This window comes from Falco peregrinus, chromosome 4 (genome assembly GCF_023634155.1).
Source record: "Falco peregrinus isolate bFalPer1 chromosome 4, bFalPer1.pri, whole genome shotgun sequence".
In the NCBI taxonomy this organism is placed as follows: Eukaryota; Metazoa; Chordata; class Aves; order Falconiformes; family Falconidae; genus Falco; species Falco peregrinus.
Genome location: NC_073724.1, coordinates 38,455,770 through 38,478,391, shown reverse-complemented (window position 1 = coordinate 38,478,391; position 22,622 = coordinate 38,455,770). Strand labels below are relative to the sequence as shown.

Genomic DNA, 22,622 nt, shown 5'->3' with positions numbered 1-22,622 from the left:
GGGACCCCTTAAGAGAGATGACACCTTCAAAATTACTTCTGGTCAGAGAGGGGGTTTCTTTGTTGAGAGTTGCAGCTGGCTTTTTAGTTGCCACTAGAGTTACAGCAAGGTATTTTCCTATGAGTGATATTGTCTTTGTCTAAAAATTAAGGTAACTAAGTCAAAGTTGTGGAGTAAAGCTCTGAAAGTGTTGTTGACTCAGGTCTGTATTACTGTAGGAGATGTGGTTTCTGTTAACAGATCAGTCTGAAATGTGAACAAACAACCAGTCTGGTTAGTCAATAAAAGTTGAAGCTTCAATGTCACATTTCCAGACGCATTAATTTTCTGGTAATTATCATCAGTCCATTAATAATGTGAAACTATTTATTGCGTAGATTATAGCACTTTCTAGAAGTCCCCATGAGCCACAAAATACATTTTGGGTAAACAGATATGATTTGCGCTTTTGTTTTGCCTATTAATTTTGCTCATTTTATGGCACACTGGAAGGGGGTTGTCTGTCTGTCTGTCTGTCCATTTCTGCTTATAATCCATTTTGTCAAAATCTATTGCTTTATGTAAAGAAAGCAGCCACTGAAGAGTGCTGGGGGTTACACAGCAGCTTTTCCACAGCAAATGCATATGCTATTTAACAAAAAAAGAGTAAACTGTAAACATTTTTAATTGGATTTACACTCAAGACAACTGTTCTTACCATAGGAGGATTCCCTGAAAACTGGGGGATTGGGCAAGCCCCCTTCTTCCCCCATTGAGTGAAGTTCTTGTAGCAAACCTCTGGATTATGTTCAGCCAGGCTCTCATCTGTCTGCCCCCGTACAATACGCCTGGAAAAAAAAAACCAAGAATCATTAAGGCGATGAAATGAAAATGAAGGTATATGTCCCTTATTATTATTCTACAGCTTTGATATAGCTTGACTGCTCAAATCAAACCACAAAAATGTTATTGAAGTGATAAAAATGGAGAAGAAAGTTTGTGGGGAAAAATACTGACTACAAGAATAGGAAATGTAGAGGTATGTCCATTACCATTTTCAGGATGCAGTCACAATAGGAAAGCTTCATTCTTTCCAGAGTTAGCCTACTTTTTTCTTCAATAAAAACAAAACCTGGAGTGGGCAAGGTAGCCAGTTTCCTAGTGACCAGACAGAAATAATTTCTGTTGTTTATCTTAGAAATTTGGAGAGCTCTTTCCAACATACATTCTTCCTTTGACCCTTGCTCTCCCTCTAAAGCTGTGGAGTAGCTGTTCAATCAGTGTGGATGAACACAGATGAACTTCTGATGCAAAGCAGCTATGCAAACTATATCAGCTTGTGTTAGCCTCTGGCCTCTATATTCTTGCTTGGTTAGGGTTTGTTGTTGTTGTTTGTTTTATTATAGAGAAGTCTGACTGCTCCAGTTCAGCTGTATTTCCAGTGGCAGAGCTAAAGCTGAAAGGCAGTTTCAGTTTTGAGGGGGAAAAGTATGTTCTGATCTTGTTAACTATTTCCTGCCTTTGTCTGGAGTTGTGCCAACCTCAGGGGCATGTAAGAGTCCCCAGAATGATTGTAATTAGGACGAGGGTCATAGTAGAGAAATTCAGATTAAGATCTACTGATTTTCCTTAGAAACAGTCTGGTTCTGATCAGGCTGTTCAGTTTTATGCCAATATGATTCTGTTGTTATCTTCTTCCCATGACTTCTCTTTCTGCTTTTCTAGCTCGGTTTCCATGAAGTAGACTATGTTTCTCATGTTTCAAATAACACGTGGTATGTAAGTCATATATATGCCCAGCTTTAAGATATATCAGAAGATTGTTAGAAAGCCTGTGCACCCTCTTAAAAGTTGCACTGCTCACAAATATTACTAACGAACCTCTTCCTCATTAAAGGTTTGATTAACATCCTGTCTGAAAAATAAAGGGAAGGAATGACACTGTCCTGGGAGTGTCATGAGTTGCAATTTGCAGGAACATCACCAGCTGCAGTTTACTTCCCTACTAATGACAACGGGTTCATCTGAGCTGCCTGCCCTCTGGGATGAGTTGGGGGGCAGGAGGAGCCCATTTCCTGCCACTCCTCACCCTGTTGCGTAAGGGAAAGTGAACCTGAGGTTCTTGGCCTTGTCCTATGCTCCATTCAAGGTCTGACAATGCCAGTACCCTGTACAGGAGAAAAAAAAGACTTATTTTCCCTCATTACTCAGTGCAGATGCTCTTCCAGTACTGTAACTAAGCTTTCAGTAGTATAGCCTTATAGCTACTTCTTTTTCAGCTGAAAGTTTTACTTTAGCTTCCAAAGCAGGGTGATCTGCATCTCTGTGCTCTTTCCTCTTTACATTTACTGTGATGGGAAGTTTAGGATGTTTGTCCGTGACACATAGGTCATGCACAGAAAACATCAGTGCTACTAAAGTGCTGTAATGGCTTGTAACGGACAGGGATATGCCCCTTTGATTCTGTTAATTATCTTTCGTTCAGTTTTCTGTATATACATATCTGTATGTATGTATATATGCTTAAGTATGACACACAGCCTTCTGTCTCCTGAAATAAACTTGACATCTATGCCTCTCTCTAGCATGTTACTTTGAGACTGTCAGATCATACTTATTCCATAACATCCATCTTTGCACACGTAAGATGCCTTCCTTCAGTGTAAAAACCTGTCCAACTAGTGTATTAGTATTTTATCTAAACTCAAAATGTCCCTCTTGCCTCTAAGGCCAAATAAGTGAGGCCACTGAGTTCACAGCCAGAAAGCATCCTTCCCTCTACAGACAATAATATTCCTATGTTTATCTCCTTTGAAAGGACAGCTGAAGTTCTCTGACAACCACATTCAACCCCCCTGCTGCCCAAACTCTTGTCTTTTCAGCATAGTGCAATTAAAACGGTGGAAGTATACTGAACATCCAAGTAAGCAAAAAGTCAACTTTTATGAAACACATACTCCTCACCGACCTCTAGGAAGAATTGCTTTCTGATAGCATTGTGTAGTTACTACTAGCAAGATTGTACATTTCGTCAGTAACTATACAGTCTTTGCTGCAGGAAACATGAACCACTTCTCCTTTTCTTTCAACAGGTTTTGCTCACACCTTCTCCTTCTTGTTTTGGAAGTTGGAATGGCCAAGTATGCTGGTGGTGATCCTCATCTGCCTTCTATTTTTGTTCTTCCTGTTGTGCTCTCATTTCTGTCTTTTTTCTAGCATTACTGGACTGAGAGGAAGTGGTTTTGAATAGTCATTTTTGCTGAGCATTTTTAAAGCATACTTTCTAGTGCACCTAAAATTTCCTTTAAAATGAACAACGTTGTATCATTATGAACTATGAGATGTGGCTTGGATACTTTAGCCTTTTTTGTCTTTCTTTATGCGTCAGTTCTGTGGTTTTGAAAAATGTAACTAAAGTTCATTTTTCTAAGTGCTAAAATAGAGTTTGCATAGCACTAAAATTGTTTTGCTAGGCTTCTCAGCTATTTCAGAAGAAGCTACAGAATGAGCCAACAGTGGAAAAAGATGTTTGGCATTTGGAAGTTACAAAACCTTACAGTTGCCTATGGTTGAGCTGCAACAGCTAAAAATCTGTTCTGAAATGCTGCTGATATTAAAAAGTTCATCCAAGTCTGAAAGATAAATCTGTGTTACTAGAGTTTTCATTTACCCAACAAAATCCTAGGGTCTACATAATTTTTATGCTGAGATGTTCTTACATGCATGTATGTGATGGAATTCCTTTTAGAAGAGAAAGATAAATTAACAATTAGAAAAAAACTTGGGAAACAGCTTTCCCATTAGAATATCAGAAGAAATTGAGTATCAGTGAGCTTAAGTATGCCAGGTTCTCATGAAGCTTCATGCATGTGAATAGCTTGTTGTACATGTCAGTGAGAGCCACTGGCTCTCAAAGCCTGCATTGGCCCAGCATTGCTATCAAAAAATAGCTGTTGCTTGGTAGCTTAAGTCCCTATACTTATGTGTGTAGAAGGCTTTACAATAAGATACAGTAGTTATTATGTACTGTGTGATAAATGTGAATACTCACCCAGCACCGTGGATGACAAGGCCAATGAAGAAGATGACAAAGAGATGGTGGGTGTACCAAAATACTTCGAAATACGACCTTCGGATGGTTTTGGTGGATGATGTGATGATTAGTATGAGGGCCAGTGTGATGATAACTCCGCTGAGACCAGCCAAGTACGTGAAAGCAACATATAGGCCTCCCACAGGATTCTGTGAAATAATTGCACACGTTGGTCTAAGGAAGGGGTCACATCAAAGCAGAGCCAGCTGAACCATCAGTATGTTTCGCTTGGCAAATCCTTTGCTTTGTTGTAAATCTTTAAGTCATCCTCTATCAATTTTGTATGCCGACAACGCCAAAATCCCACTCCATTTTTGTTGCACTGCAGATTTGCCTTTACTAAAGTAAGTGGAAGTAGAGGAAAAAGATTTCCCACCAATTCACACACCGAACATTGTTTCTTACTCTGCTGTTGCTCAGCAGTATGGGCTTGGGGAAGGTGAATATGTTTGCATAGCTCTGTTGTTGAAAGCTGGAGTCCTACATCCATTTTCAGGGAGCTAAATGACAGCTCTCCTTTCCAGTGGTGGCATGCAGCTGTGGGTCTCTTAACTCGTACAGACACTGGACACTTGGTGCTTCTGAGGAATGGGGAAGTTCCTTACTTTTGGTTTTTGTTAACCAGGGCTTAAGCAGCCCAAGTTCAAAACTTTTCCCCTGATTTCTGTGTACCTTTCTGTGTGCCATGTCTTCCTTAGTCACAAGACTGCTTTACAGAGTATTTGTTTTTACATAATGTTTTAAAAAAACTACTTTGAAATCCTCAGGTGAAAAAGTTTAAATGCCAAAATTCAGCAACAATATTACTGATAAATATATGAGTGAATTATAAAAGGATTTGCTGCAAGACGGCCCAAACCCAGATTGTGCACACTAGAAATAGGTACTTTGCTCAAATAGTCTTATATGATCATCTAAATAAATGTAATAATGACTTTACACAGTCTGTTGTCACTTACTCCAATAGTTTTTCTAAAAAAGTTGACGTAGCTTTCATTTGGGTTATCACCAAGGCTAGAAAGCACAGCTGCCAGAGTGTGTTTCTCTTCAACACGGGCGTGCACACTCCACTCTACGTTGAATAAGTGTGCAATGGTGTGAATTGCTAGGAGTGACAGGAAAGAAATAATCACTGTTAAGCACAAGACAAGTACTCAGTGGTTTTGGCTACCATATGAAACTTTGGAACATTGGTCAACTGAAGCTTAAGACCTTTGCCACTTTCACCCTCTTCATCAAAATTTGAGATCACTGACATGTTCTACCTTACCAACTGAAGTTTACATCTTTTTGGGTGGGAGAAAGAAGTAAAGGTAAGTTTCCAGCACATCTTTGTTCAACAGAGGCTTTCAACAACTTGAGTAGTAGTATCCTAATACACGGGAAATGGAAGTATGGGATGGCTTAAATTATTTGTCAGGATTATCCAGGATTTATGTAGAAAAGCCAGAAAATGAATCTGGATCTCTTTGGTGTCACATTTGCTAGTGCTGCTTTGTTCTGCTGTATTGCTAATAATCACTAATAATGTTCATGATGAGCTGGATGTGTTCATAAACCTAGTACAGCTGAGGTGTTTCACACTACCTCCACTACACATCATTGTGGGGGCAAGCCGTATAATGCTTTTCAAAATTTCCTCCTTTTTGTACCACCAGATACCTATTCACCTTCAAAACAGGGCCTGATGGGTACAGATCTAACACCCCAGGCAATCCTCTGCTGCAGCCCTCCTCTGTGGCCTTACGTTAACTGCATCGCCCTGCTCCTTTTCTGTGAAGAGGTGATGAGTTTTCAGCCACAGCTCAGAAAGGGAACTTGCTTAACTCAAGTAATCTACTGATATGAAGACTGTTCTAGGATATATCTTTGTAATTTACTTGCACTGAGAAGTGACAAATGTGATGGGGAAAAAAAAAAAAAGAAACCCCTTAGTTTAGGAAATGAGATATAAAATATGAAAATATTCCCGTGGCCTGTCCAGGTTTTTATATACCCTTTTATCATTTTTATTATTTGTTTCAGACATGCCAGCAAAGAAAAAAGTCTAAACAAGAATTAAAGCCAGAGTACGTGGTTCTCAGGGCATTGCTAAACATCCTTTATTAACCAGTGTCATAAATGCTGCTGGTGGATCAAGGGAAAAGTATTATTTCTTATTTTTCTTTTGCTCTCTGCCAGTTGCAGAATAGTGTTTGAAAACTGATTTAAGCCTTGGCACATGCTGACTCCTTTAGGTTAATGAAATCACGTCTCTACACATATCCTTAAGAACTTGAATCCCAGCTGGGTTCTGTGTAAAACACATGACAAAGCAATAAACCAAGAAACATTTGAGTACCAACCAGTATGAAGAGCGATCATCCATGCCACCATTTTGTGAAAGGTGAGGTTCCTGTCCAGCTGTCGTCTGACGCGGGTAGAGCAGCACTTTGGGTTTGAAGAAAGAAAGTATTTGAAGACTCTTTGTGATTTCTATGCACACTTACTTAATTGTAGGAACAAAAACAGAGGGCCTGAGCACAACAATTGATGGCATTGCTAGTAAAAATCTAGAATTCCTAAATATAGACAAAAATGTTTTCTCCCATACTTCAGACTACAGGAATAACAGATGATGTTTTAATGTGTTCCATTGAAACAAATCACTTGATAATGAGAAAAAACTTAACGTCCAGTATGACAAAGTATATATATTATCTGTGTTAAAGTGCATGCTATAAACAGAAGGAGGGGTCACAGTCTGCCATGGCAGGGTGACTGCTTTGGTAGTGGCAAGTCGCCACCCAGCATCAGGATCCTGTTGTGGTTCATGCTGTAGAAATGGATTGCAAAGTCTGGGTATGACTGTCTCAGGGAGCTTCCACCCCAAATGTGCTAGTCACTTATGGTCAGTAATGCGAAGTGATTCCTTCCCCAAAATACTGGGTGTACTTTCCAGGCATTCACTTACAATTTGTTTCTGGAGTTACACAAAGAGAAACAGAAAGAGAAAATCTCTGCTGATACAAACTGAACAAGTTGGCTCTTAAGAAAAACAGAACGATACGTTCATGAAGAATGTTAAGTTCCTAAGAGGTCCCATCTAAATGGTGCTGCAGTCAGTGGGAGTTTTCCTATAACTTTAAGTTCCTGTAAGGCTAGATTTGCTGTCTCCACACAGTAGAAAGCATGATTATCCTGTGTTGTATCTTTATATTGCTTTTGCTGATTGGCAAAGGGAAGAAAACACTGTGGAAACTAACACAAACATTTCCTCACAGGAACCAGGTAAATGTTTCACACCATGAATAAAGAGAGACAAAAATATTCTCCCAGGTTTTGCTGGACATTAACTTTGTGGAGGCCAGGGTAAGGTAATGCATCTTCCCAGCTGAGAGGGTGGAGCTGATCGCCCCAGCTCCCATCCCGGAGTGAAACAGAAGGGGTGCTGAAACACCAGAACAATTTAATTTCTGATTTGTTCGTCACTTAGTGGAGATATACCAGCAGTGGCCTTACTCTTCCATACCAGTCCATTTCTAAATGTCCCATGAGTGTTAACTGTACAGATAAACAGATGAGCAGGAAAGAGTTCTCTCCAGCTATTCCCCAGCTGTGCCATTGATTTAAAAAAACGCTCTGGGGCTACTGCAATGACTTCAGCAGACTATAACAACAGCCAGGAGAATTTTGTCCTTCCCTGTATCATGTATCTTGAGACACAATTAAGAAGACTGTAGAATAAACTGTAGCATAGTAAAGGAAGTGGAGCTCTGCTTGACTGCCTTGCAAAAAGCACTTGGTCTTTCTGTTCAAGAAGCAGAAGGCCAAGCAATGGCAAAAAAAGTATTGAGGCTCATTAACAACAGTGATGAATACGGCAATAAAGGGCATGCAAAGAAAACAAAGCTGTTCTTTCAATTAATCACAAATAAATTTGTAGTGTATGATTTCTGGATGGCAGGATGTAAAGGGCAAGAGTTTCCAGCACACTCCTATTGAACAGTGAGTTTCAACAATCCTCCCCTCTCCTTAACCCCAATGACATTGTTGTTGGAAAGGTCACTGCCCTTTCAGTAAGTTATTTGACATTTTAAAATCCTGATTTTTCTTAAGAGATCCTCACAGGTGTTACCTGCAGAGCACAGCTAATTACAGACAACAGAACAAGTATAAGCAGCTGTACTCCTGTGCCACCACAGTCCTGACACTACCACTGGCACACTGGGCTGTGCATGTTTGCCTAAGATATAAAATTACCTCCTTCCCGAGGTACAGACTAATTGCAAAAAGCAACTGAAGTTAAACAAGCACCATCTAACAGCCCTTATTTTATGGCCTTCCCTCCCCTCCTTGCTCATCCTCGGAGCCCTTTGCTTCATCACACAGCCCAGTGCCACCAGCAAGACAACGAGCTGCAGGCAGGAAGCAGAAAGGGAGCTGTAGCTCTCTGCATGGGTCTCACCTGCACACTGGGGTGTAGCCTGAGTGACTCTACCACAGTGCCCAAGGCAGAAGGCCTTACTCTGTAGCATGAACACGGAGATAAGAGGGACAGCTTCATCGAGATCCTGGTTAGAAAAGTTAAGCTATAGATGTTAGGAGATAAGTAATTCAGAACAAGTAGCATAAAGTCCTAGCTGGAGTACAATCCTCAACCCTTGGAATGAGTTTTTAGCCCTCCAGTAATGCTCCCAAAAGTGTCTTCAGCTCTTTTTTTGCTTTGACCTCAGAAGACCTCTGCCCAACCTGCTTTCAGCCTGACCTCCGTGAAATCTATTTTAGACCTCATGAAGGCCTTGTATGATCAAGAGCTCATCAATATTTTCCAGTTGTATTCATCCAACAGCAACATTAATTCTTAATAAATTTACGTTCATGATTGACTTCTGCAGCCTGGGGAGTCAGCTCTAAATCTTGACAGATACTAGTTGATCTTTCTTAGGGCAGGGAAGAACAGCTTTAACCCTACAGTTTTACTTATTGTTCTTTTTCCTTTTACATAGGTGGCAGGTATGGCTGTCTGCTTTTGTAGCATCTGAAGGGGTATAGCACAAGACTGAAAGCCTGGTCTGTGTAGTTACAACTCTCTATTCCTAAGTGTTATGCCTTAAAAAGGGCAGGGCACTGTCCTTACTCCTAAATGTAATTTAGGAGCTTAAGGAGGCAGACACATCTCATTTATTCAGCCTCACTGATTGTCAGGATATATCTACCAGATGGAGGTAAGCCGGGGTTGTCTCTGATTATTTTCTTATTACTTTGTATTCTGCTCTCTTCCCCTGTGAAGGACTCTTGAAATAGTGTATCTATTTTATTGCTTCCTCTTTTGCTCTGCTTTTTCAGCCCCCACAGGCTCTCTCATTTGTGTGTAAGAATTTATGCTAGATTTATAAATGAAAACCAACTTCTGTGAACTGGTTTTGTTGACTATGTGTATATTAAAGAGGCTAGAAAGAAAGAGGAATCATTATATATTTGGAAGGACAGTTCATGAGCTTGAGGACACCACTGCTTCTTTCACTGCACCACGGCATGCATTTTCTGTGTTATTTCTGCTGTAATAGCCAGAAATCTAGATTTCAACAGTGTGATACAGTCAGTACTACCATAGGAAGATACTCCAGCTGTCACTGAGAATCAGTTGTCCTCTTCTTAGTGGTGGTTCCTCAGTGCTGTGTATAACATTTGCATTTGGGAGCTAGAAACGGTCAAAAGGTCTGAAAACTATTTCACCCTGAGATGGAAATGCACCTCGGACAAGAAAGACTACAATGAAACAGGTGGAAAAAGTCCCATTCTGAAAGTCTGTGAAAGCCTACATTTACTTTGAGAACTGAACATGCAAAGACAGAAGACATGGGCTAGTATCTCCCTCTGTAAATGGGTGTTGCATCGGTGACAAATGATGTGAACGTGTGCAAGCAGCACCAATGGCTCTGCCTGCCAGAAGAAGGGCTTTGCACCTGCAGCCAAGGCAGCACAATGCCCCGGAGGCAGGAAAAAATGCATTCGAGTTTAAAGACTTGAAGGAGGCTAATTCAAGGCTAAACCTCTCAACAGAGCTCTAGGTACACCATTGGCATACAGACCTCAGTCTTGCTCATCAGCCTTATCTGCTTCCTAAAAGAGGACATCCCCAAAGTACGGTATATTTGGGGAACTTGGATGGAGTTGCTTAGTATATTTGCAAGGCTGCTTAGGTTTTTATCTTTCATAAATTTTGAAATTCTTTCTTCATCTTACCGCACTTGATCCTCTGAGGAAGGAGAGCAAGTTTCGACATACTGGCAGCAGAATCAGCATGCAATTGAAATTCAAGCAAGCTGCCGGGGCCCTTGCCAGAGCCAAAGCACGCTGTAATTGGAAAGATAATGTTATTTAATGCATTAACCAAGGCATTATCCAGAACATGGGTAGACACAGATTTCATTTATGCATTATATCACAACTTTTCGTGAGTGTGAGATCTAGAGTTAATTAACAATGTCCACATTTCAGAGTAGTCATGCTCTGGCCAAGTCAGAGACACAGGTGAGGCAGAACACATTCCTCCAGATAGACAGCTTTTATTTCCAGTTTTGAAATAATAGGCTTGTACAAAAAGCTCCCTGTCATGTCTGACAATCAATGGCCAAGCACAGATGCAAGTTGAAGCCATTAGTAAATTTTCTATCCCAAGGCTGTAAAGAAAGTCTCACTGCTGGGGCTTCAGTTGGCTGGGGGGGTGTGGCAGACAGAAGGGCAGCTTATGAGGGAAGCGGTTTTATGTTCTCTGTTGTCAGTAAAGGGAGTCTAGGGAAATTTGTTGTCTCATCTTTTAGGATTATATTCCCTTAATGTTGCTCTTCACCCTGTACAATTTCAGATTTTTGAACAAAGGCTGTTTGAACAGAGGGAACAATGACCATATTAATCCAAACACAGTGAAGGGAAGCAAAAGATAATGTTTGCCCTCCTTGCGTTTGTTCGGACCCTTTCAGGTTTCAGATCACAGTTACTGACTTGGGGTTACACTGAGCTCTAGTTATCCAAGCACAGGTCTCTGTGACTTCAAAGGCAACTGCACCATGATTGCAAAGGACAGAATTTGATCCATAGATGTGAAGCCATATGCAGAATGGGATTTCATGCTTTGTTGAATTAAACCATAGCTTTGCAAGCCTTTTAAAAAGTGCTATGTTCTGTAATTTGAAGCTTAGCCTGCTTTTTTTGTTAGTGATCAGGCTTTTAAAATATGTGAACAAATTAGTTTTCTCTGTCAGTTGGTCATGACCCGTGGCAGCTTTGGAAGCAGTCAGACACACAATGCTGCATTAACCAGTGGGATTATACTGAGTAGCCCAGGGTCCAGGATCACTTCACTACCTGACTAGTATTCACAGGCTTGATGAATGTGTGAATGATGATTGCTTTTCAGAGCTAATAGCTTTGTAAACTATTCATGCTATGAAAAATAATTGCAAAGGGAAGTGATTGCACAATATTTCAATAGCAATATTTTATTCATCTTTTGCTTAATAAAGCAGCCAAAATTTAAGTTCACTTTAATTACCAGGAGCATAATAGTTACCTGAAAACATCTTCAGAGTGGGATCTGTCTATTTTATGTACCAACTTTCTATTCAGAAGCACTGGGCATCTGTCTGCATTCAGTTGTATGTCTGCATGTGACTTTTAACTCCTACAGGAACTTGCAGCTCCAGCCACTTGATCCTCCTTCAATCAAATAAAACTAGGGAAAAATGCTATGTGCTGTCTATGCCAATATAATACACGTTTTGTACTTACGCCAAGGAGTACTCTGGTGTAGAAGAATTTTGGTGGAATGTCATACACAAGATAGTACCACCAAAAGAGGAAGGCATTTAGCCCCAGCCACACAAGCTGAAATAGAAACAAACAGGAAGCTTTACAGTTTGTTGTTAGAGATCATACATCTGAATTTACACAGTTCAGATAATGGTCAGTTGGTTCATTGTGCTCCTGTTTGCAGAGAGGCGCACTGCAGGGTATAAAGGCTTCAGGACAGGCAACAGAAATCTTTCTGGTGGAAATAGGCTCTGATGTGTGCACACAGAAGTACGGGAGTGGCAAAAACCAAAATACAGCAATGGGTAGCTGAAACTTTTGCATAGCCCAAAGGGTTTAGGCATGATTATATAAGGACCATCATATTACAGGTGTTTAGCTAAGTCTGCAAGTCTAGTTGAATGTCCAAACATCATTAAGGTTTAGGGTCTCTTCCAAACGGCAGTTCTTCAGACATATTAACCTATGTAAGAGGAAGACTTAGGAACTGTGCCAAAGGACAAAGAAGCTTGAGATCTAAATATAGATGGCCTAAATTGCACGTAGGGCTCTGAAGGTCTGAAAGCAGTCAGCAGGAAATATTCAACACAGGCATTTTGGTAGTGTTTAGACTACCCAATACTGGGCTTCTTTGTAACTGTACTGCAGTATTCTCTCATTCTTGCATATCCTATGGTGCAGGTTTCTTCAGGGAAAGAGAAGTTATTAGCCTTTTCCAAAGCTATCTAAGGCAGCTACAAGCCCATCCATCCAAAGAGATGATAGTGAATCTGGGCATTTGCCCTCCTGATTTTACATCCCATAGTGAAACCAATCTGTATCAGGGTACCCTCAGTCTAAAGCAGATTTACTAGGTGGTGTGTGAAAACAAAGTCTAATAACTGATGAAAAACCCAGCCTCTGGTTATAAGTTAAGGATGCCAGAAACTGTGACATTACAGCCCCTCACCCCTCCTAACCCATACATTTTGCTAGTTCTTTGGCCCAACTGACACTGTAAAAAACTTGGGATTAGTTTAGATCTTGAAAATGTATTACCCTTGTGACATAAATACAGGGAACGAAGGGATTTCCATCAGGGTAAGGCAGTATATGGGAAATCCCCAAATCCTCATTAAAAAAACCAAACTCGTCTCAGGATTAAATGCTTAGGATACGTATTTAAAGTGAGAGTGTTTCTACTCCCACATGCCTGTCAGCGTGCCCAGAAGACCAGGATGTTTGGCATGATCCTTGAAGGTCTCTCACAGTTCTTCCTGGTGTTAACCCATGTGGAACATGGACCTTCTGAAACACACTGTGACACCCTCTGGCAACTGGGGGTTGAGTTGAAGAGTTAGCAGCCATCTGTGCTCTTCAGCTAAGGGACAGTGGAGGCAGCACAGGCTGGGGTCAAGGCAGACATGTTTCTGTTTTGTTGAGGTACACCAACAGAAACTGTGGCTGTCCTGTTTCTTTCAAGCACTGGACAGCCCTGTACCCAGCCAGCATGCACTGAAGCTGTAGAGGACAAAGCCAAACACTTTGGTAAGGCTTCCAGTGAACTGTCCTTTTGGCTGGATTCTTTATCAGTGACTTCGTTAGTTTCCTTCCTTATTAGCTGACCTTGTTATAGCTTTGAGGCTCTAAATAGAAATTCCTTATTTGAATAAAATAAGGGCCTCCTAATTTTTTAATATTTCAGTTCTGGTGGGGGAAAAAAACCCACCCCAGAATTCACCTTTTGGCAGTTTCAACTTCCTCAAGTCACTGAAGGTGACAGCAAACACAGCTACTGCTTTGCAAAGCACTGAAGTTCCAAGGTTATCTTCCTAAATCAGAGCTACACATCTACAATGTAAGTATTGATTGTTCATAGCAGGAGGAATACCTTTTGGAGAAGAGATGTTCACATTTCAGTCACCACAAATGTATATGTTCTAGGTCTTCTTTTTCTTCCTTTCATTTTTTACGGCTAGTAACCACACTTGGCAACAATACCTTAACTGGTATTACATTTTGGTTTTGTACGTTTTACGTGTATCTATATGTGTGTGTATATATATATATATATATATAAATTGTATGCCTATAGCTTTTGTATCACACTGTGAAGTGAAAAAAATAAAACACAAATATTAAATTCTGTCTACATTTTCTCCAAGGAGGACTGTCCAGCTTTACTCTTCAGCACTTCTAAATGCAACTGGGATTTTCAATACTTTTAAACCTTGCTCAGAATTAACTTAACCTACTTTCACAGCCACTCTGTGCAAGCTGTATACAAACTCAACTCAAATACTTAGTTGTCTTAATGAAGAATTCATGAATCTCTGCTCTAAATTTTGGAATCTTGACTACAACACAAATTTTATGCCATCAAGACGCTATGCTTCCAGTTACACTCACTTTTGTTTATAAAAGTGCAAGAAAGGGTGGTTGTAATTGCTTTCTCTGTTGAAGCACACATAGTTAAGTGACTAACCTCAGATACTTAAATATTTCTAACAAAGCAAACGAAAGTTAGCATATGATCATTGCTCAGCTGACAATGAAGCCTACAGCAACTGAGATACTGGACAGAGCTCCTTAAAATTTATTCTCTTGAAGTGTTTCACTGTGCTTGCTGCCCTGGTTTCAGCATAATCATTCACTGGCACAGTGAGAGCTGCTTAGTACAATTTTCTGCAGAACTTTTCACTAGACACAAATCACAATAAAACTTGTACTTACAACGACAAAGATGGACAGTCCTTCATTCTCCACCCAGTTACCCATGACTGCCTGAGACGAGTGTGCACAACGGCCCCGTTCTTTCTGGGAAAGCGCCTATGTCTTCTCTCACAAGGAAGTGAGAGCAGAAGCTTGCAGCAGCCTGTTTCCTTTCTCATTCATTTAGGAAATAAGTTAACCATTGAATCATGTCCATAGTTCGGTTTCAAACATGTTTCTACTATCTTTATGCATAACTTTTCATAACTGAACTACATATAAACTGTTGAAATAAGCTATTTTTATCTTGTGATACAGAGGATAAAATAAATAACATAACTGGTCAGGTTTTCTGCTAAAAATGTATTGCTACTTTCTATAACTTTCAATGCTGAAATGTAATACAGAATGCACAGAAGGGCTATCTCCTCCCAGTCTTGTCTTTTTCTAATCACCTCAGGTCTGAGTTGCTGTTCCTGCTGATCGTCTTTGATAAATAATCACTAGAATTATTTCTCTTCCAGTAATTCAATGTCCACAGAGGCTTCCAAATGTAATCTAACACTCCTGTTGTCTGGTACTTGGAAGCCTTGCTACTTCTTCTCTGCTCAGGACGAAACTGAAGATATGTCGCTAGATAAGCTATTTTTCATACTTTGCACTCTTGCAGAGACCTCAGCCCCAGGAACCATGTCACTATATGTAAGAAGGCTATTGAAATAAGCATTTTGCTTTTGTGATTAGAGAGAAAAATATGGGAAATTGCCCAAATGTATTTTAGAGCTTACAAGCCAGAGGATATTTATTCCAAGTGTATTTGCTTTAAAAAAAATGTAAAGTTAAGGGAGTTGAATGATTTCTGATTTTTTTGCCTCTGTGGCATCACAATTCCTAAATCTGCAATAAAGAGTGCAAAATGGTAGTTTGGAGCTCAGGGATTAAGAGGTACCATCCTTTGGTGAGGTCCAGGCAGGTCCAGGAGGAGCAAGGCATCCAGACCTGTCTCCTGCTGGCTCATTCTCCAGTGTATTCCACCCACTGCACCGCAGAAATGCAGATCGCCTCCCAGAGCGACCGACACAAGGCTGCCTTCTTTCCACAGACGTGTGTATGTACCTATGGTGTTCTTCAAAGATCTCTTTAGGCTTTGGAAAGTAGCAGAATGGCAGTTTGAGCAGTGGTGTCTCTGCCAGACCTGTGACACCCTACTGGACCCTGCAGAATTTTCTGGCTCTGAAAGCCCGAGCGAGCCTGCAGCAGCCTGGTGTCGCACTAACGGCTCTAGATCACAGCGACATTTCCCCAGGCCTGATCCTGTGCCTACTGGAGCAAGCAGCAAGCCTCGCGCCGCATCTGTATGACTGACGTTTGCTCTCCAGAGTAAATGCTGATCTCATCTGCCACTGAGAGCATGACGAACCACTGAGCTGGCAAGAGTAAAACCTGCACGACTCACATCGATCAGAAAAGTGACTCGGCACAGCCTACCTTACTTTGGAGTCAGTTAGGAACTAGCCTCCTCAGGGCCTGATTCTGGCAGGGATGAGACATTTGGTTATGGTGTAAAAACGAGGATGAGGGGAGCCAGGGCAAATACCCGTGTTCTGGCTAGCGGCTCTCTTCTTGCCTCTACTTCCAACATACCACGATCTTTATTTAACTTTTCCTGGAATTTGGCCTCCATAAGGTGACATAACTGGGACTTGAAAAATCCATTATAGAAAAAAAATCTCATATGTTTCTACACTTTGCTAAAACAAATAGACAAATACAGCTGTCTGAATGATACAGGTCATCTGAATTATATTCTTCATTATTACTCACTCTTGAGACATATAGAAGTAACTGCTCAAATGTAGGCCAGGGACGAACAGCCGTCCTTCACCTCCCCATGTAGGCAGGACTGGCAGCATTTTAATCACCTTCCTCCACAGGAGCCTCCCAAGCTTCAGTAGCTGAAAACCAAAATGAAGTCTTCAAAACCTGTTAAATGGGGTTTGCAGCAACCTCATTTAACAGGCTCTCATGTGGTAACAGTCCCTTTAATGGCCATCCCAAATGGGTGTCAGCAGAGGGTCTGGTCCTCCGTAGTTTTGTTTATGGAGGTAGCCTTTGGGAGCTGAACAGCTAGAGAGGATGGGAAAGGAAAGGAAAGGAGGGGGTAGTGCTGATTTGTGGATGCCCATTCTTGCTGTGAAGACTAGCGCGTTCTCCCTGCCCAGAAATGGCAATGTTCTCACTGCCTTTTTCTTCCCCTTAGTTCAGGCTAAGATACTTAAGGCTTCTCTGGGGTGAGCAAGTGCAGGCATCCAGGATGCTCTTAGCTTTGGCAGCCCTGCCTTGCCTGGAAGCTCCTCAGGCACCAGAGCCACTGAAACATGGATTTACTGGCTCAGGAGGTTTCTAGCAGGCCACAAACCCAGCAGGGGCTGATCTTAGATCAGTCACAGCAGTCGCAACGTATGATGTCCTCCTAACAGTCTGAATACAGGGCATGAAGCAGAATATATTTCAGCTGCTCCCAGCCTAGCACCTGTCAAACACACATAGCTGATCTCACTGCCTGAACTCCAAATAAAGGGTAGGGGTGCTGGGCCTTTCCATGGCTGGTGAGTTCTGGTGCTCCTTGATGTCTGTGCGTGTTCCCATTAATTTCAAAAGTGACGGGACAACACACAGAGAACTCTGACTAGTTGCTGCAGGTGACAGGTGTGAGCAGAACTGGTACCAAACCCACCCACGCATCACCCTTCACTTAATTCTGGTGCTTAAGCAAAACATCTTTGCTATAATATTACAAAGACTCGCATCCTTTGTACTTTGGTCTAATTTGAAAAATGCATCCTGTACAAGAAAAGGCAACATTGGCAGCTGTGTACTAATTACGTAGGAGTGTGTGAAACCAGAGTATGGAAAAAATTAAACACCACCTCATTCTGTTTTTAAAATTTCTTTCAACCTAGCTGATTACGCACAGCATTTTTCATTCTTTGCACTGAAGGTTCAGTGAACAGTGATCCTTTTGCAGTGGGATAATTTTGAAAAAGTATTCAGGTCTCAGGGTTCTTAATTTCCTTACAGTAATTTTAGCCCCTTGTTTAGAAATTAATTTAGTTCCTGTCCTGCTCTGTGCAATAGTATTCTGCATATTCCTGCACAAATTTAATGCCAGATAGTTGCAATAAGCCTAGGTGTTTCACACCTGCCTCCTAGAAGGGACAATGTAACATTCTGCACATACAAACCCTGAAAGAGAGTGATCGAAGAACAGAGTGAAAGAGACCCAGCTCCTGCATTGCTGAGGAAGTTGCTGAGCTGGGATCATGGAGCTCCTTCCCATGTAGCAGGAGGAAAGCCAAGGAGAGACCTCAAATAGCTTCTTTTATTTTGTAGGCTGAAATTTTTATTTTGAATGCTGTGCAATCCTTGTTTACCAACCTTCCCCTGATTCCACACCAAAGAGGCAGAAATGACAAGAGACTTGTCAAGCTGTCAATCCTGAAGGGACTGCCTTCACACACAGCCTGAAGCTGTCACTCAAGGGAAGAACATAGTCTGAAACTTCTGCTCCTTCTGTTTTGTTTACAAAACAAATGATTCCATGCTGAGAGGAGGGCAGAAAAGCGGACAGATGTGAGCCGGGAAAAAAAGTGTCAGTGAGACTCCAGAAAGGACTGGCAGATCCTTCTATGTCTTTGCTTTACGCTGTAACCCTCAGTGCAGGTCCCTGCTCCAGTACTTCCTCACACTGCCTTTTGCAATGATCACGAGAGGCTCACGTGCTCCATGTATGATCCAGGCACTGTTTGCCGTATCAGTCTTGGCCTGAAGTCAAACAGCGCTATCACAGAACAGGTCAGAATGGCTGCGCACTGCTACGTTATTGGAAGGAAGGGCCACTACCAGCGACGTACCCTGAGTACAGATAGACGTTTTATTACATTAAGTTGGCAGTATTTTCCAGGTAGAACTGGAGTAAAGTTAGGACAGCATAACCACCCACGCCTAAAAGCAGAGGCCAAAATAACCTGGCTTTGCGTGGGACTGAGGGAGAGGGAGCCCAGCTTGCAGCTCTTTGGCAGAGTCCCAGGCTTTGTGATCTGCTAGTCTGGCTCTGGGACTGGAATACAACTATCATCTATTTGCTTCTCCCTGTGTATCTAGACCTCTCTTCCCATGGCTTCAGATCCACTACATGTCTGTGATAGGCCAGAGTAATGCTTCTCTGCCTGGAGAGGGACTTCACCAGCAATTTGCCACTCAGGAAAACATCTTGAAAGATGGGGGGGGGCGGGGGGGGGGGGCAGTTTTCCCCTATGCTATTATTGTGCATTGCCTAGAAGACTTTCAACCCAGACCTAACAAGCCAAGGTTTCAGCAGGAGAGCGGTGCCTCAGGGGCCAGTGTTCACCCGCCTGGCAGGATGTCTGCATGGCCGGGTGGCTGGGCAATGCCCCTGCTGGGCAGCACGCACCGGCCCGGGGCCAGCACCTTCATCCAGGACCCCACATCACTCATGGGGCAGAGCTCAGCTAGAGAAGATGTGCCCAATATGTCCCAGACCTTCCCACCATAAGCACCTGCCCTTCTGTCCCCTTTTCCATGGCATCCCTGTTCAAAATCTTTCCTACTTTTCCCTCTCTCCTCCAGGGCTGGGCTGTCAAAGCCCATTTCTAATCAGCAGCTCACAATCACAGTCTGGGAAAGGACCTCCAGAGATCCATTAGCCCACCTCTGTGCTTCCAAATAGGATCCACTGGAGCTGTGTCACTCCTGACATTTGCATCACCACTTCCACAATGAGAAGCAAAGCAGCCTGCTAAAGCTCTGAATCAGTAGCTCATGACCAAGAGCGTGCTGTGCAAAGAGGAGTCCATTTAAAGGCATGAGAGGAGAGGTCTGCTGGCGTTAGTGGGCTGGGCCAGGCACTGGGGAGTGAGATCTGTGGGGGTCTGCACCTATTTTTTGCAGCAGTCCCTGGACTAATTCTGGCAGTGAATCTCCTGTCTGGGGAGAAACCTTGTTGTTTTGCTCCCCAAGGGATCCTGGCGTAGCGTGCAGGGCGGTGGGCAGTGGGAAGGGATGAGGCAGGTTTTCCTTAGGTGTCTGCTGGGGCACGTTCCCATTCGTTAGGCTACATGCAGTACTCCTACAGACACTGGGGAGTCTGTGATTTTTTTCTAAAAAAATCTCTAAAAGCTGAGGAAGAAATCAAGCCCGCTGTCAGTAAATGCAAGTTTATATTTTGTATTAAATGTTAATTTGCCATTCAGGGATCAGCGCTTCCACAGGGAAACACCTGCACCATGCCCTGATGTAGCTTCTTCTGTTGGCTGGCTGGGTGTCTTAGTGCCTATGTTACATCAGTGGCAGAAATGCCATCGATGTAACTACACAGCCACAGAAGTATTCCACTATCCTCCTTCACGCACAGGAACAGCTACCCAGGTGTGAACGCTGTAGCCGCACAGGTCCATATTACTTTACATTGCTGCAGTTTGTCTTATAAAATACAAAGGAGTGTTGTGATAGCTTTTGCTGATTTTTCTCTCTCCCAGTCCTCAGCATGCAGGTGACAGGTGACACAGTTCAGTTAGCAGATGCCTGTCCACAACCAGACACCTGACAGATAAAGCCTCCGACTCAGTCATGTTTTTACTGGGGGCTTTTAGTTTTGAGTAATAGCAACAGGGGAAACACTGGGGAATGTTGTCATGTTTAACGGACACATCTAAGCAAGATAACATAATATAATGAACTGAGGGACCAGGGAACAGGCTTCTGCTTAAAGCCTTTACTTAAAAACTATCCTTCAGATATGTTAAAACATAGCTCACCCCACGCCAAGATTCAGCCTGAAGCCTATATGCTGCTAAATCATACTTAAAACTGCCTCTTAATATAGAATTACATCACTTCAGTCACACAATCACTAGATTTATGCGTTTCTCTTCACTCATTTGTCATGATAAAGTTTTTTTACTTCTAAATTTGCCCTGGTAACTCGGACACTTGTCTGTGAGTAGCCTGCAAAGCCCTAGCTGGCTTCAGTTACTCAGGAGAAGCTTGAAGGCATCCATCCATCTCTTTGGAAAACTTAATGAAGATACAAATGACACATAACCTGGGCTTTGGACTGGGATGACTTTCTTCCAGGCTGAATTACCCTTGGATTAATAGCTACTGAAGCCTCCTGTTACAAGACTGGTTACAGCAGTTTATGCATACACACACACGCACCTCCCTCCTGTAATACATTTTGAGCACTTCTAGAGAAACCACTATTAAAAATGAAAGTAAAATGAATGGATTAGATTGGCGAATACAATTTCCACAATATTATTTATTCATTCTCTTTCCTGTTTTTATGACCTTTTAATATACGGTATGATGGCTTAATGATATTCTGCTATTTTCCTTGCTCAGGCTTTCATGGGAGTAGCAATAGGCTGGAGGTACCTTTCTCAGCTGGATTTAGGGATCTTTCTCACGTACAGTTTCCTGCCAAAGCTAAGGGGGACTGCGTCCACCTTGATCAAAATCAGAACATTTGACTGCTAATTACAGGACTGACAACACTTTCTTTTGTATTCAGAGACACAACCCCACCTCGCTGAGACTTTTGCTACCTGGCACGGAGGCTCTGCCACATCAGGCTCCAATCCTTTGTCAATTTTTTTCCATACAAATATGCTCTTAAAAATGCTAAAATTGCATTTTGTTTTCTATCACACCAGAAGTTATTGTGAATGAGTGATATGCTTAAGACCACACACAGTTTGTATTTTTTAATTTTAGATCTCCCAGTAGTAAATTTTCCCTTTCCCTTGCCATTTTTTTCCCCCTTTTCTTCTCTTGCTTGGAGAGACAACTGCTCATTTGCTGTTGTACCCTGGGAAGAACAGTGATGTATGGTTTATTAAGATAGCTCAAACACATAAGCCCTTGACTGCTACAGGACAAGTGATTTATAGGTGTTTGCTAATGGACTCCTGCTCGGGGCCCTTGGGGGGCTTCCATTTAATTTTGTACCAAGGGCAAATTATGCTGAAGAGCCAGGTGTAATTGGCATATGAGTCATTTGATAAGTTAATGGTACAGCACTCTTTAGCCTTCCCTGAATTTGCCTTACCATCTATCTTCATGGCACAACATCAACATCATTACTGAGGTCTGTATTTCATGGCAAGGCAGAAGTAATTTTTCACTTATTACATTCCTTGCCTGCTCCCACCTGATAACCTGTCTCGCCTGCAATGCTTCCATTTCCCTCTTACTCTGAAGTAGTTTGGTTCATTTCTGATATACACAGCTGAATCGCCGTGACTAAGGCTTAGCATGTGCGATGTGTTGGGTTTCTCCAATCAATTATATTTTATCTGTCTGTAAAGAACAGATACTGCTTTTACAGGGCATCACATCTTGTCAGCTGATGAAAAAAAATATGATCCAAGCAGGAACTAGCCAGCTACCACATGGTGTTAAAAACACTGATATATTGCATGGGTCGTTGCTTTACTTTACATGCATAAGGGAACTGGAATCAGCTAAGCAAACCTTACATATTATGTCAGTAGTAATATTTCTGTTCTGACCATTAGCATGGAAATTGCCTAGCTGTGCTGAGAAGCAGAGTCAAAACTAACGTGTGCACTGCAACACAAGGTATATAATTAAGACTATGCTGGTATTAAACCAGACAAACAACAAAGAATTTTTCTAAAAACGAGGCTATGTCTAGATCAGGGAGACCACCTCTGTTTCTGAGGCTGGAGTACACTGCCTGCACGGACCTGGACTCCTTGTGGGGGGTTGGACCATGCATCTCAGAGCACCAGTGGAAAGATCTAGGCACAGCCTCAATGCAACCTGTTTCTGAGTTGTCCCACACATTTCTGAAGGCTTGCGGTGACATTTTTTTTTTTTTCCATAAAATATTTTTTCTCATGTTTGGTCTTTTTTGTCCTTGTTGCTCAAAAAATAACTAGGGGGTGGGAAGGAAGCCTGCAATAATCCACAAGCACAATGAAAAAAAAATGTTTAATAAAGACCCAATTACTCTGCA

The 22,622-nt window shown here is 41.9% G+C and overlaps 1 protein-coding gene and 1 long non-coding RNA gene across 2 annotated transcripts in view; one reads left to right on the top strand and one right to left on the bottom strand.

Annotated features, from left to right (window-relative positions):
* The window catches only part of LOC101920108 (cytochrome b-245 heavy chain), a 20,559-nt gene extending 5,475 nt beyond the window's left edge, over positions 1 to 15,084 (bottom strand). Inside the window, exons 1-7 of the mRNA XM_005234472.4 lie at positions 14,579 to 15,084; positions 11,846 to 11,941; positions 10,301 to 10,411; positions 6,418 to 6,502; positions 5,032 to 5,177; positions 4,031 to 4,221; positions 698 to 827 (exon numbers count right to left, since the gene is read on the bottom strand). Coding sequence (XP_005234529.1) covers positions 698 to 827; positions 4,031 to 4,221; positions 5,032 to 5,177; positions 6,418 to 6,502; positions 10,301 to 10,411; positions 11,846 to 11,941; positions 14,579 to 14,623 — 804 coding nt within the window. The 5' untranslated portion in view covers positions 14,624 to 15,084. The remainder of the gene's footprint in view (positions 1 to 697; positions 828 to 4,030; positions 4,222 to 5,031; positions 5,178 to 6,417; positions 6,503 to 10,300; positions 10,412 to 11,845; positions 11,942 to 14,578) is intronic.
* Positions 13,405 to 22,622, top strand: LOC129784278 (uncharacterized). The gene is made up of 2 exons (XR_008746733.1): positions 13,405 to 13,703; positions 15,082 to 22,622. It is a non-coding gene; the product is annotated as an uncharacterized LOC129784278 (long non-coding RNA).